This window comes from Schistocerca nitens, chromosome 6 (assembly GCF_023898315.1).
Source record: "Schistocerca nitens isolate TAMUIC-IGC-003100 chromosome 6, iqSchNite1.1, whole genome shotgun sequence".
NCBI lineage: Eukaryota > Metazoa > Arthropoda > Insecta > Orthoptera > Acrididae > Schistocerca > Schistocerca nitens.
The window spans coordinates 450,050,202-450,065,131 of NC_064619.1; the positions used below are offsets into that span (position 1 = coordinate 450,050,202).

General features: G+C 42.3%; 1 protein-coding gene across 3 annotated transcripts in view; it reads left to right on the forward strand.

Moving 5' to 3' along the window:
• LOC126263694 (SHC-transforming protein 1) overlaps window positions 1-14,930 on the forward strand; it is a 99,163-nt gene that overhangs the window by 14,548 nt on the left and 69,685 nt on the right. For all 3 annotated transcript variants that reach the window (XM_049960819.1, XM_049960820.1, XM_049960821.1), the window contains exon 3: window positions 6,094-6,164. In XM_049960819.1, the coding sequence (XP_049816776.1) occupies window positions 6,094-6,164 (71 nt within the window). The remainder of the gene's footprint in view (window positions 1-6,093; window positions 6,165-14,930) is intronic.

The following is a 14,930-nucleotide window of genomic DNA, read 5'->3' on the forward strand; positions in this document are numbered from 1 at the left end:
ATGCCCACTAATGTAAGTTGAGGTGTTCTTTCCTCAGCTGCCATCCCAACTGGCCCACCCCACAACAGCATTGGTGAGTCCATATGGAATTTGACTGATGCCATCCTTTTGGCTACTCCGTGTTCCTCTGATTCTTCCCGAGGGAAGACTGGCTGCTAAAGATTGCCTTTGTGCCCTCTAGTGCTACAAATGGCATCCATCTCTCGACCATCTCCTGCTGGCCTTTTGAATGGCTTCATGCCCAGCCCCATTATCTTCTTAAATACCAGAAACAGATTTGTTGGGAATGATATGTCACTGCCATAGAGCCACATAATTCCTTTTCGCAGGTAAGGGCAAAGATTAATTGCATTTTGGCCATCATCATCCTACAAGTGTCCCGTGACTTTCTGTGAATGATGTTATCCTCAACAGCCCAAACTCTACCACCGAACATTTTGTTTGGCATTTTGCCCAGGCCTCAGTGTTGGTCCATCGTCTGCTATCTGAACGTCTTTTTCCTGGTGTCAACACCGTGTTGCAGTCTTCTTCAATCTGCATAAAGCTTATGATACCATGTGGAGCCACCACACTCTTCCCCCCTTACATAAGTGGGGCCTCCATGGCCTACTCCTGATTATCATCTGGAACATTCTTTCATGTCACAGTTTCCAGGTATAAGTTGGTGCCTCCTGGAGCGCCTCCTGCCTGCAGGAGAATGGGGTTTTCACAGTTTTGTTTTGTGTCCCTCTCTTTTTAGTGGTTATTTATGGTCATGTGGGGCCTGGGGGGGGGGGCTTTTTTTGTACGCTGATTATTTTTGCATTTACTTTTATTCATCCGCTCTGGTCTTTGCTGAATGCAGACTGCAGGGAGCATTACACTTTGGGTCTCACTCGTGGCTTCCGTTTGTCAGCTGCCAAGACCTGCATTATGCATTTTTGTCGTCACTGCACAGTCGGTCCCCATCTGGATCTGTACCTTGATGGCCAGTTCTTCAATGAGGTGGACTCTCACCATTTTTTGGGACTGGTCTTTGATGCTCAGATGACATGGCTTTTCCATCTCCAACTAAGGCAGATGTGTTGATCACACTTCAGTGCTCTTTGTTGGCTCGGCAACACAGACTGTTCTGCTGTGAGACAGTTCTACAAAGCATTGGTCCAGTTCTGTCTAGATTATGGGAGTTTGCATACAGCTTGGTGTCACCTTCAACATTAGTGACTGGAGCCTCCTAGTGGAGGTAAGGGTTCCACATTGCGGGTTCTAAGTCGGCAACATTTAACTGCTTATGCATTATGCATCAGCTGCTGCCCAGAGCATCTGAAATATCATCTGCTCTTTCCAGATACAGAGCTCCACCCTCCACATCTGTTCCTTTTCTTCCAGAACTCCAGCTTTCCCCTCTATCGCCTTTTCTCCAGCCTCAGTCATGTACACCTCCATAGTGCATCCCCTGTATGCAGCTCTATCTTGACCTACTACAAGGTCTGAAAGACTTGGCTCATCATGAGACCTTTTGCTGCAAATTCTTCATTTTCATCATGTTTTAAGGTTCGTAAGTAGTTCCTGGTCACATTGGCTTTGCTTATGTTCATGCAGGATATAATGAACTCCAGATGGCTGCATGTTTTCACAGTGGTGTTGATAACCATGTCTCATGTTCTTGAGCATATTGTTTGTTGCACTGGTGAGTCCTTCCTCATTTGTAGTGACTCTTCGAGCAGTTTAAAACCTCTTGGCCAATGTTACACTCGCCATCCTTTGGTCTTGATTATCCAGGGTTCCCTTTTTGCCCTCAATCAATGTGAACACTTGGTGCTTTTTGTCTAGGCCCCAGAACACATTGGGATCCCAGGGAAAGAACTTGGTGATAGGCTGGCCAATTTGGTCACCAGCAAGCCGCCTCTTGAGATCGGTATTCCAGAAACACTCCTTTAATCAGTATTATGCTATCAAGTTCTAACGATTTATAATATGGAATGGCATACTCTGACTTTGCCGAACAAACTACGGGTAATAAGGAAGACTCCAGTGGCCTCCTTGAGGGCCAGTCACGAAGACTCCACCACCCTTTGCGGCTGCACGTCGGCTGTACTTGGATTAGTCATGTTCACCTGCTCCGTGTGAGGATCTGCTCCACTGTCATTGTGGCACCCGTTTGACAGCGGTCAACATTTTGCTGGACTGACCTAACCTGGCCACCCTGCAGTGGACTCTTTAGTCATCTTAACTCAGTACCCCTGGTCTTAATAGATGATGCCTCAGTGGCTCACCTGGCTTTATGGTCTATTTGTGAAGGGGGTTTTTGCAACTCTCTCTAAGGGAGATCACCTCAGCCTTATCAGCCCATTAAGGGGTTGGCAGGATGCCTTATTGCCTCTTCTGCCCCAGACAGGCAGTGGCTGTCTTTCCTTGTTGGGCCACCCCAACCCTCGCCCTACCCTCTCTCGTGCTCTTGTGCTCTCTTCTCGTGTGTTCTGTTTGACTTGATGTTCTTCCTTTGTTATCCTGTTCTTTTCTCACCCTGTCCATGTTGCAAGTCTTTTCTGGGTATTATTGGGAGGTGTGCCTCTGGTAAATGGTGGGTGGCCTCCAGCTGCTCTGTGACTCGGGCACCCCACATGCCTTTCTTCTTCGCCCCCCCCCCCCCCCCCCCCGTTTCTTCTTCCTTTTTCCTTTCTCTAGGCTTTGTTGGCCATCAATAGACCTCGAGGTTTTCTTTCCTTGGATTTTGCACACTAGGCCCTTCTTTGGGGAGTAGTTTCATTCACTTGCCTAATCCAAGTAGGAGGGACTGATGACCTCGTAACTTGGTCCCTTTAATCATTAAACCAACCAATCCAGCAACCTGGAGACGATGAAGCTACTGCTTCACGACAGTGCATAAAGCCACTGGAATGGGTCTGCCACAGAAAAAAATGAGGCATGGCTTCCGGCCGAAGTGTGGAGTGTGCCTGAAAATCTGAGGCACTTACTAAATTCAGGTTAAATAAAGATGCAAATGCTGAGCAGAGATCCTCCAGTTCCTGCAAAGGGACTGCAGCAGATAGGACCTTGACTTCATCTTGAATGGAAAACCCAAACAGTGTAAAGGCGTTGAGGCGTTTGGAGGCTGCTGTGATGAAGAGCTGCCAACGAAGGGAAATAGAGCTGTCTCCGTAGGCCAAAAAACGCCACAAGGGCAGAGAACTCGGGCAAGCCTGGTGTGGCATACATTGCCAGATTCATCAGACAGACAATGGCCCCTGTGTCCATCTGGAAATGGACATCCTCAATATAGATGCAGACCAAGAGAAATTACTTCCATAACTTACACATGACAGGGTCATCCAATGGGACTACTAACTGCAACACCTGTATGGTGTCCTGATGCCCACGTGGGTCGGGATGGAAGCATATTGTGCAGCTGCAGCACACCGATTGGAAATGCCCCTTTGCCACTAAGCGTGCAGGACCCCCAGCAATCTGGACAGTCCATGTGGGAGTGAGTGGAAGAACACTATGGACACGAAGGGAGCAGTTCCCATAATCTGCGACAAGATGTGACGAGAGGCTCAGATGCCGCAGAAGTGTCACACAGCCAAATCATGACAGTGTTGCTTGGGGATTTGGTGCAAGCTTGACCACCACATCAGGCATCAAGGGATCTGTATACAAAGCCTTGCAGCCTTGATTAGTGCAAGTGAAATCACATTTGCGGCTGAGGCATTGCAAGTCACTGATTGTTCCGGCTGTTTATGGTATTGATTGAACTCTAGCTTGGAGGCAACCACACGATATCTCCAGGAATAGTAATTAGTCAACAGAACACACATCTCATGAAAGAAGAGTGCTATAGGTTCTGACAGTGGGGCCATCTATCAGAGAAGAAAGTTTCTGGTGAAGCCAAAAATAAAAACAACTATCACTGCAATGAAGCATCTGTGACTAGAAATGCCGTTAAATGCTGTTTCAGACAATCCAAGTATGTGTCTCAGTTCACCTTAGTGTCATTGAAAGGCAGAAATAATAGAGGACTTGTGGGGGCTTCAGTTGCAGGGAGTGCTGCAGCCTGGTGCAACTGGGCCTCGGTGTTCTGAGTGTGTTCACCTGAAGCTGAAGTGGTGGTTGTAACAAGTCTAACTTGAGCTGCTGCTGCATTAACTGCTGCTGTTACTCCAGCAGGCAAACCAGTTTAACGTCCACGCTACTAAATAACTGTCCGCAGCTTGTGGTCGTGCGGTAGCGTTCTCGCTTCTCGCTTCCCGCGCCCGAGTTCCCGTGTTCGATTCCCGGCGGGGTCAGGGATTTTCTCTGCCTCGTGATGACTGGGTGTTGTATGATGTCCTTAGGTTAGTTAGGTTTAAGTAGTTATAAGTTCTAGAGGACTGATGACCATAGATGTTAAGTCCCATAGTGCTCAGAGCCATTTTTTGAACTAAATAACTTCCTTTTTCCTCATCACCAATGCCTTATCTGTGGGTAGCTGGATATCGGAAGCAGCTAGGCAGGTGAGCTATCTGTGGAAAGTAACACAAACTAACAATGGGCAAACAAAATGTGACACACGGACTGCAGACAAAACAGCAGACCAGGCTAAGGACAAACAGCCTAGACAACAATGAGGAGCTGTGAGAAGCTATATCCACAACAGTGACAACAAGACAAAAAGCAACAGAGAGACAAATCAAAGACACAACCAGGCAGAGTAACTGGTTGACAAGCAAGGTAGTTGTCAAGCAGTTCTAGTACAGTGAAGATAGGTCTGACAGTACCCAGTGTGAACACTGATCTGAGAGATTGTGTGCTGGGTGACTGCTTACATATAGGCCGCATGGAACGCTTGTTGGCCACAGCACACACGTTGAGCCGATGGCGCTCTTGGTGTGTGAGCACAATGCTGCACAGCCCCGATGCCCCCTAACATCTCACCTGGCGAGCGTTCAACCTCTGTGGTGCCACATACTAGAAGATGAATATGCCTCTTCAGAGAATCTTACATTTCCTAGTATCACTTTTTTTTTTTTTTGCACATTCACAAATCATTATCAAATGTGGTAGTCATATAATGTCTTGGGTAGGAGGGGAGGGGAGGGAATCTTTGGCATGACCTGTGATCAACTGCCGATCATTTTGCATAATTTTCCATTGCATCTAAACAGATGGCTCCAGCTGCATCAGTCAGTGTGTAGTGCTAATATAACTATTAGGTAACTAGCCAGTTTGCTGTTGTGTCCTAAAATGAGTAAAATTGCTGTGATTTAGAAAATCCTGCCTAGGAGATAATTTTTACTTATGAGGCAAAGTGGTTAGTGGCAGATACAAACATAAGTGATGGCACCTGTAGATTCAGCTTCATGTTGTTCTACAGAGCAGTTGACTCTAACAAATACATGTTTGTAAAATTATCCATTACTGATTGCTTTCAACAGAGAATAATGTTTCTTGCATTAGTCATTAATTGTTCCATTTCTTTAAACACTTTCCTTTTTGTTACTGCTTGAAGGAGCCATAATGCTCCAAAAGCTAGTGTTTCTCAAGGTGGTTTTTTTAGGTGTGCAACAGTCCCGAAGGAAATCTCAGTAACATTTTCATTTTTGTATGAGCTTTTGGAGAAATGTATCACTACACTTAAACATTGTCGGTATTCCTTTCTCATCTTCTGTGTAATTGATTTTATTTATTTTTATTTAGAATAGCTTATGTAGTAAAGAATCCTTTTATTCCCTCATTAGGATTGTCACAAGTGAAAGAACTATTTATTTTGAATTTGAGTCTTCAAAATTTAGATTATTCCTGTCAAATGTGTGAAATAGAACTGTTTCCTACTGATTCTTATTTATCTTAGTGGCCAACAGTTTAACTAAATTACATATATTATGTTTTGTCTGTTTCATATTATAATTTCTAGGATAACTGAATACTGGAGTTTGTGTATTATATACAAGCAGTTCACAAATGCCATGATTTCTTTCTCTTTGTTATAATATAAAGACATGGTAAGCATAGCAGCTGACTTACTACATGCCAATGTTAGTTTTTCCTAAGTCTGTTATTCTTCACCAGTTAATGATTTTAAGGAATGTTGTAAATAATATCAAACAAAAATTAAAATATTTTTATCTCTTTCAGTACATTGGCTGCCTTGAAATACGCACATCAATGAAGAGCTTGGATTTTGAAACAAGGTCTCAAGTAGCGAAGTAAGTATACTTTTCTGAAAATAGTGGTAATAATAATAGTAATAATTATAATAATAATAATAATAACCCCCGTGGAGGCCCGGGAAAAGAATAGGCCTCCGGTATGTTCTGCCAGTCGTAAAAGGCGACGAAAAGAACAAACCACTAATAGGGCTAACCCCCCTTTTAGTGTGATTACTTGGTTCAGGACAGATCTAAAGAAGCCTCGGACAAGCGCCGTCATGGTCGGGGACGACGCTTGAACCCTATGCCCGCCCACAATGGTAACGACACTGCTAGCCAACTGGAAAATGATTTAAATCCAAATAGAGGTGTTTTGCAGGATATGCTTCCTGCAACCACCCTAGAAGGAAAACAAAGACAGAGGATGAGATGGTCAGATGAAGTTAATCGACACCTCATGTTCTGTTATTACCAAGCAACAAACCTAGGAACCAACACAACTGGATACAGATCACAAGTACACACAACATTTATTACCAGATACCCAGAATTAAAATTTTTAACAGAACAACGACTAGCTGATCAGATCCGTGTAATAATCAAAAATAACAGGATACCCCAGTCAGAATTAGAAAACATCAAACAACAAGTACAACAAATACTAGAACAAAATAATGTGCAATCAGAAGAAGAAGAAGAAGAAAATACAGTAATGGACTCAAACATCCCAGAGCAAACAAACAAAGAACAACACACATCAATTAAACAATCAGAGGAAAACGACATCTTAAGACAGCCACCAGAACAAGCACAAATAGAACACGAAGTGACACACATGTTAGATATAGAAGAGAAATTTCAGCTGACATATATAGAATACAAAGACACAAATACAGACATTAGACCATTCTTGCATAGACCACCAAATAACCCACAAGTCGAAACAACAATAACAACTATCAACACAATCATACACAACAAAATAAATGAAAATACAACAATGGAAGAGTTACAACTACTGGTTTATGTAGGAGCACTCACTACACTAAATATACACACTAGGCAGAGATCAGAACCAACCAACACACAGAAGAAACCCACAAAACCAGCATGGCAACACAGGCTACAGATCAGAATAGAAAAACTGAGAAAAGACATCGGACAGCTAACACAATTTATAAGAAATGAAATATCAGACAAAAAACGAAAAAGGTTAGGTAAAATCTCACAACAAGAAGCAATGGAGCAATTAGATGAAAAGAAGCAGAAGTTACAAGCATTGGCCAAACGACTTAGAAGATACAAAAAAAGTGAAAATAGAAGGAAACAAAACCAAACATTCAACACAAACCAAAAGAAATTTTACCAGACAATAGATAACACACACATTAAAATAGACAATCCACCAAACATAACAGACATGGAACACTTCTGGAGCAACATATGGTCAAACCCGGTACAACATAACAGGCATGCACGGTGGATACAAGCAGAAACAGACTCATACAAGATGATACCACAAATGCCTGAAGTGATAATTTTGCAACATGAAGTCACCCGAGCAATTAATTCTACGCACAATTGGAAAGCCCCTGGAAATGATAAAATAGCAAATTTCTGGCTAAAGAAGTTCACCTCAACACATTCACATCTAACTAAATTATTTAACAGTTACATTGCAGACCCATACACATTCCCTGATACACTTACACATGGAATAACCTATCTGAAACCTAAAGATCAAGCAGACACAGCAAACCCAGCTAAATATCGCCCCATAACATGCCTACCAACAATCTACAAAATATTAACTTCAGTCATTACACAGAAATTAATGACACATACAACACAGAACAAAATTATAAATGAAGAACAAAAAGGCTGTTGCAAAGGAGCACGAGGATGTAAAGAGCAACTGATAATAGATGCAGAGGTGACATATCAAGCTAAAACTAAACAAAGGTCACTACACTACGCATACATTGATTACCAAAAAGCTTTTGATAGTGTACCCCACTCATGGTTACTACAGATATTGGAAATATACAAAGTAGATCCTAAATTGATGCAGTTCCTAAACATAGTTATGAAAAACTGGAAAACCACACTTAATATCCAAACAAACTCTAATAATATCACATCACAGCCAATACAGATTAAGCGTGGAATATACCAAGGAGACTCATTAAGTCCTTTCTGGTTCTGCCTTGCTCTGAACCCACTATCCAACATGCTAAACAATACAAATTATGGATACAATATTACTGGAACATACCCACACAAAATCACACATTTGCTATACATGGATGATCTAAAACTACTGGCAGCAACCAATCAACAACTCAACCAATTACTAAAGATAACAGAAGGATTCAGCAATGATATAAGTATGGCTTTTGGAACAGACAAATGTAAGAAAAATAGCATAGTCAAGGGAAAACACACTAAACAAGAAGATTACATATTGGATAACAGCGACTGCATAGAAGCGATGGAAAAAACGGATGCCTATAAATATCTAGGATACAGGCAAAAAATAGGAATAGATAATACAAATATTAAAGAAGAACTAAAAGAAAAATATAGACAAAGACTAACAAAAATACTGAAAACAGAACTGACAGCAAGAAACAAGACAAAAGCTATAAATACTTACGCCATACCAATATTGACCTACTCATTTGGAGTAGTGAAATGGAGTAACACAGACCTGGAAGCACTCAATACACTTACACGATCACAATGCCACAAATATAGAATACATCACATACATTCAGCAACAGAAAGATTCACATTAAGCAGAAAGGAAGGAGGAAGGGGATTTATCGACATAAAAAACCTACATTATGGACAGGTAGACAATTTAAGAAAATTCTTTCTAGAACGAGCAGAAACTAGCAAAATACACAAGGCAATCACTCATATAAATACATCGGCTACACCACTGCAATTTCATAACCACTTCTACAACCCTTTAGATCACATAACATCAACAGATACGAAGAAAGCAAATTGGAAAAAGAAAACACTTCATGGCAAGCACCCATATCATCTAACACAGCCACACATCGAGCAAGACGCATCCAACACATGGCTAAGAAAAGGCAATATATACAGTGAGACAGAAGGATTCATGATTGCAATACAGGATCAAACAATAAACACCAGGTATTTCAGCAAGCATATTATTAAAGATCCCAATACCACAACAGATAAATGCAGACTTTGTAAACAACAAATAGAAACAGTAGATCACATCACAAGCGGATGTACAATACTAGCAAATACAGAATACCCCAGAAGACATGACAATGTCGCAAAAATAATACATCAACAGCTTGCCTTACAACATAAACTTATAAAACAACACGTTCCTACATACAAGTATGCACCACAAAATGTACTGGAGAATGATGAATACAAATTATACTGGAACAGAACCATTATAACAGATAAAACAACGCCACATAACAAACCTGACATCATACTCACCAATAAAAAGAAGAAATTAACACAACTAATCGAAATATCCATACCCAATACAACAAATATACAAAAGAAAACAGGAGAAAAAATTGAAAAATACATCCAACTGGCTGAGGAAGTCAAGGACATGTGGCATCAGGATAAAGTTGACATCATACCAATTATACTATCAACTACAGGAGTCATACCACACAATATCCACCAATACATCAATGCAATACAGCTACATCCAAACATATATATACAATTACAGAAATCCGTAATTATTGATACATGTTCAATTACCCGAAAGTTCCTAAATGCAATATAACATATACCGTACAGCAAAAAGGAAGTGACGCTTGATAAAGGTCCGCGTCACTCCATTCCTCACCAGACTTAACGTCTGAGAAAGTAAAGATAATAATAATAATAATTTCAGACCCATAAATTAATTAACAGATCTGAATGAGAAATTGATATATTTCAGAAATGATAGTACCAAATAAGCTTCCTAATAATCAAAAAAGAATAAGAAGAAAAGTAATAGAAGCTGTGTGATCTCTCATCACAAATATCTCAATTTTATGAACGCACTCTTTGTGTCCATTATAAGCAATAAAATATGGAACACATTGCTATGTAAGTAGTTATAGGTTCTGAGTCAGACCAACTGTGATGGACCATTCTTACTTCGATGAGAGTCACCAAAACTTGATTGTTTGCTGACGATTCATGTCTCCTTCAGTTGACTATTTAATTGGCAAAATATAGGTCCAGTGAATCATGAAACGTGTCTCAAAGAAATGGCAGTATTGGTGCCTCCATCATGATTTAGATCATTTATTATTATAAATTGTATGGTCAAATAACTTGCAAATAGGCAGGTGAAGTATACTTTATTTACTGATTAGCATGAGGTTGTTTCTGCAAATTACACTTGGGGCCACTCTGTCAGCCAGAGACATTGACTACTGTGTATTTTTGGAAAGCAAAAGGAATTGATTTTGTAAATTTTATTTAATATGGAAATACAGTTCTGCAGTATATAGTTTCATTTTCTGAAAATGGGATTAGCCTTCGAAAAAGTCTTGTCATTCCTTCATTATTGGTTCCATGTTTTTACACAATACCTAGCCACATCTGCACAGCAAACACCAACATTTTTGCATCAGTTCGACACAGACATTTTTTAACATTGTTGCACACCCTGATCATTGCTCAAAGGGATTTCCGCCTCTTCATGCATGTGAAAACTGGCTTAGCTTTGAACATTTGGATACAGACAAAGGATTTATTGCTGCCATGAGCTTAGTGCATTCTTATATGGAAGAATTTATCCAGAAAATGCGCCCTCAGGGTCTCAGCATTCACGTGCTGGGTAAGGGCATGGTAACCCCAGCATTCCTGAGCTGGGCACTAGTAAGTGCTGCCAGTCCCCCATCACTGTAAACTCTGGGCATGCTTCAGCGACCACCATGTGGCACGGTGGTGGAACATTGTGTGTCTCAGGGACCAGGGATCTTGACTTGCTCCCCCCGGATCGCGAGAACAGAATGAACCTCAAAAAAAATTAAATTAAAAATAATCTTGAGGTGTGCTGCACACTTATGGGTTGCATGGAACAGTCATTAGTGGGCAACCTCTGGGTAACCTGCCACACCTCAGTTATATAAGGCTTACTCAGGCATGCAAGGCTCTGTTTGAGTGGATGCTTATTTCCCTAGCTGCTTGTGGGACCGGGATGAAATGCTCGAAATCATCTTCTTCTCCCCCCAGCGGGAAGGGTGTACTGCCTGGGAGTATTCACTCCCAATCATCCAAGAGAATCAGAGAGGCTAGTCCTCCTGGTATTAATAATACTTTGGACTTCAGTAACAGAGCTCATGGAGTTGTGAATAATAATGAATTTTTGGTGATTAAGAGGAAGGATGGGACATTTGAAAAAGTGTCCCCCTTCAATATCCATAAGGGTGTGGAAGGCCTTGCTGACACTTTAAAATCTACAAAACGACTACGTAATGGCTCATTATTGGTCGAAACTAACAGGTCAAAGCAGGTGGAACTTCTTAAGAAATCTCAGACACTGGGTAAATATGATATCGCTTTTGAGAGGCACACCTTTCTCAGCTCCAGTTCTTTTCACTTAATGTTCGGCCTTACATACCAAACCTTATGTGGTGCTATAAATGCCAGTGTTTCAGCCATACAACTATGAGGTAAAGTGATCTGTGGAGAGTGCAGGAAAGCAGCTCATGATGCTGTGACTGACTGCCCATCTCCAGTGATCTATGTAAACTGCTCTGCGAACCACCCAGTCTGGAGCCGAGGCTGCCCTGTTTTTGCTGAGGAACACAAAATACGGGAAATTAGTGACCAAGTGGATCCCCTATGCTGAAGACAAAAAGGAATATAATGCAATGAAACCCCGTCTCTGCCACCTCATTTTCTTTCATAGTGCAGAAACCTATTCCCAAGGTGGACACTTCAACGCAGGCACATCTAGTGTGCCTGTATCCACCACAAGCACCTGTACTTGCACATGTACACCCCAAGAAAAAAAGATTAAGGACAAAGTAATCCAGGCAGCTGCAACAGAAAAGATGAACAACAAATCCACAGTGAGCATCCAGAAGGCACACATAGTGCCTCTCAGTGCCCCCTTTCGCCCTCATCCTCGACGGGACAGAGTGCACGGAAAGGATCCCGACGTTGAGGTCACAAGCTGTCCAAGGCACAGTCGTCCAGGCATCCCCTCCACTCACCCTCGCTCTAAAAGTGGTTCACCTCCCCAGTGCAAAGATAAGGGTAAATTAAAACCACATCAATGGCATGTCTCCCATGCTACAGTGGAACTTGAATGGGTTCAGGACTCATGTGGAGGAACTGAAATTCTTAGCACAGGCACACCCCTTGTGCTTGTGTTTAAAACAAACACATTTTATCCATACCGATGTCCCTGTGCTATGGGGCTATAAGCTGTATCACAAGGATGGCCTACTTGAGGGATAGAGCCAAAGGAGGGGTCGAAGGATTTGTCTCTAATGCACACCATTCTTCTGCTCTCGCCCTGGCTACTGACCTGCAAGCAGTAGCAGATGGAATTCATGCAGGTTGGAGGCTTACTGTTTGCTCTCTGTATTTATCACCACTGGATGCAGTAGACTCTGAAGCTCTCACAGATCTTATGGAACAACTCTCTCAACCATTTCTCCTCCTAGGAGACTTCAATGCCTATCATGTCCTGTGGGGCTCGACCTCTACTTGCCCTCGGGGTTGGATTTTGGAGAGCCTCCTGACATCTCTGTAGCTGTGCATCCCAACACTGGTACTCCCACTCATTTCTGCACTGCTACTGGGTCATTCTCGGTCATCGATCTCTCTCTCTGCTCTCCAGCCCTCGCCAACACTGTTCACCAGGGGATCATAGACGACTTTCATTCTAATGACCACTTCCCAATCCTCAGTCACCTACTGAATGGTGGAAGAGAAGCCACCATCATGGATGACTGGCAGTGCTAACTGGGCCAATCGGCTGTGTTTGAACACCACGACAGCATCCAGGAATGGGTGGACCACATAACTTGTGTGATCCATCATGCTGACGTCTCTATAACTGTCTTTCAGTCCTCTTAGGAGGCGACCTGTACCTTGGTGGACAGAAGAGTGCCATTCAGCCATCTGAGGCAGACATGTGGCCCTTCAAAGGTCTAAATGCCACCCTACTGTGGACAACCTCACTGCCTTTTGAGCCATGAGAGCCAAGGCTCAATGTGTCATTAAGGAGAGCAAAAAACATCATGGCAAGCATTCCTGGAGTCCATTAACCATTCCACTTGTTCTACAAAAGTATTGGAAGCCATCAGGAGGATTACTGGTAAATGCAGCTGTTAACCAATAGCAGCAGTGCTGAAACAGTGGTATCTCCAAACGATGCCCAGAGACATCGCTCAGGCGCTGGGCAAACATTTTGCAAAAACTAGGGAGTTCGAAACGGCACTGTCTGAGACTCGTGATACTGCACCTGGTCACGACCAAATCTGGTACTGCATGCTTCGACGTGTGCCAGTGGCATCAAAGGAAAACCACCTCAAATGTTTTAATCATATATGGCAGACAGGCAACTACCCCAACTCATGGAGGGAGGCGGTTCTGATACCTCTCCTGAAACCTTGAAAGTACATCTCCCAGTAGTTACAGGAGTATCACCTTAACGAGCTGTGTAGGAAAGATCCTGGGGCAAATGGTTAACTGTCGTCTGGTCTGGTCTGGTTGTTAGAGACCAGACAACTTCTTACCACGTTCAGTGTGGTTTCCAGAGATTTCAGTCCACTGTTGATAACCTGACCCTACTAGAGGCAGCTGTTCAGCAGTCTTCCCGATGCAGCCATCACTGTATCAGTACAGTCTTCGACAGGTCAGTAAGGCGTGCGATACTACTAGGAGACACTGTATTTTTGCGCAACTGCATCAATGGGGCTTTCGTGGCCACCTTCCCCTTTCCTGTCTAAATGGTTTTTTCGGACCCAAGTTGGTGCCTCACTGTCAGATTGTTTTTAGCAGCCTCAGGGCAGTGTTTTAAGTGTTACCTTATTTGCCATAACCATAAATGGTATTGTGTCTACGGTTGTTGTTGTCTTCAGTCCTGAGACTGGTTTGATGCAGCTCTCCATGCTACTCTATCCTGTGCAAGCTTCTTTATCTCCCAGTACCTACTGCAACCTACATCCTTCTGAATCTGCTTGGTGTATTCATTTCTTGGTCTCCCTCTACGATTTTTACCCCCCACGCTGCCCTCCAATGCTAAATTGGTGATCCCTTGATGCCTCAGAACATGTCCTACCAATCAATCCCTTCTTCTAGTCAAGTTGTGCCACAAGCTCCTCTTCTCCCCAATTCTATTCAATACCTCCTCATTAGTTATGTGATCTACCCATCTAATCTTCAGCATTCTTCTGTAGCACCACATTTCGAAAGCTTCTATTCTCTTCTTGTCCAAACTATTTATCGTCCATGTTTCACTTCCATACATGGCTACACGCCATACAAATACTTTCAGAAACGACTTCCTGACACTTTAAATCAATACTCGATGTTAACAAATTTTTCTTCTTCAGAAACGCTTTCCTTGCTATTCCCAGTCTACATTTTATATCCTCTCTACTTCGACCATCATCACTTATTTTGCTCCCCAAATAGCAAAACTCCTTTACTACTGTGTCTACGGTAAGGAGTCCTAATAATATATTATGAGAGAAATCAAACTTAGAAATAAGATAACCCAAATAAGCACCTAATTGTTAAACATTTCAAATAATAATGTAAGGCAATCGCATGAGGAATAGGAAAAATTAATCA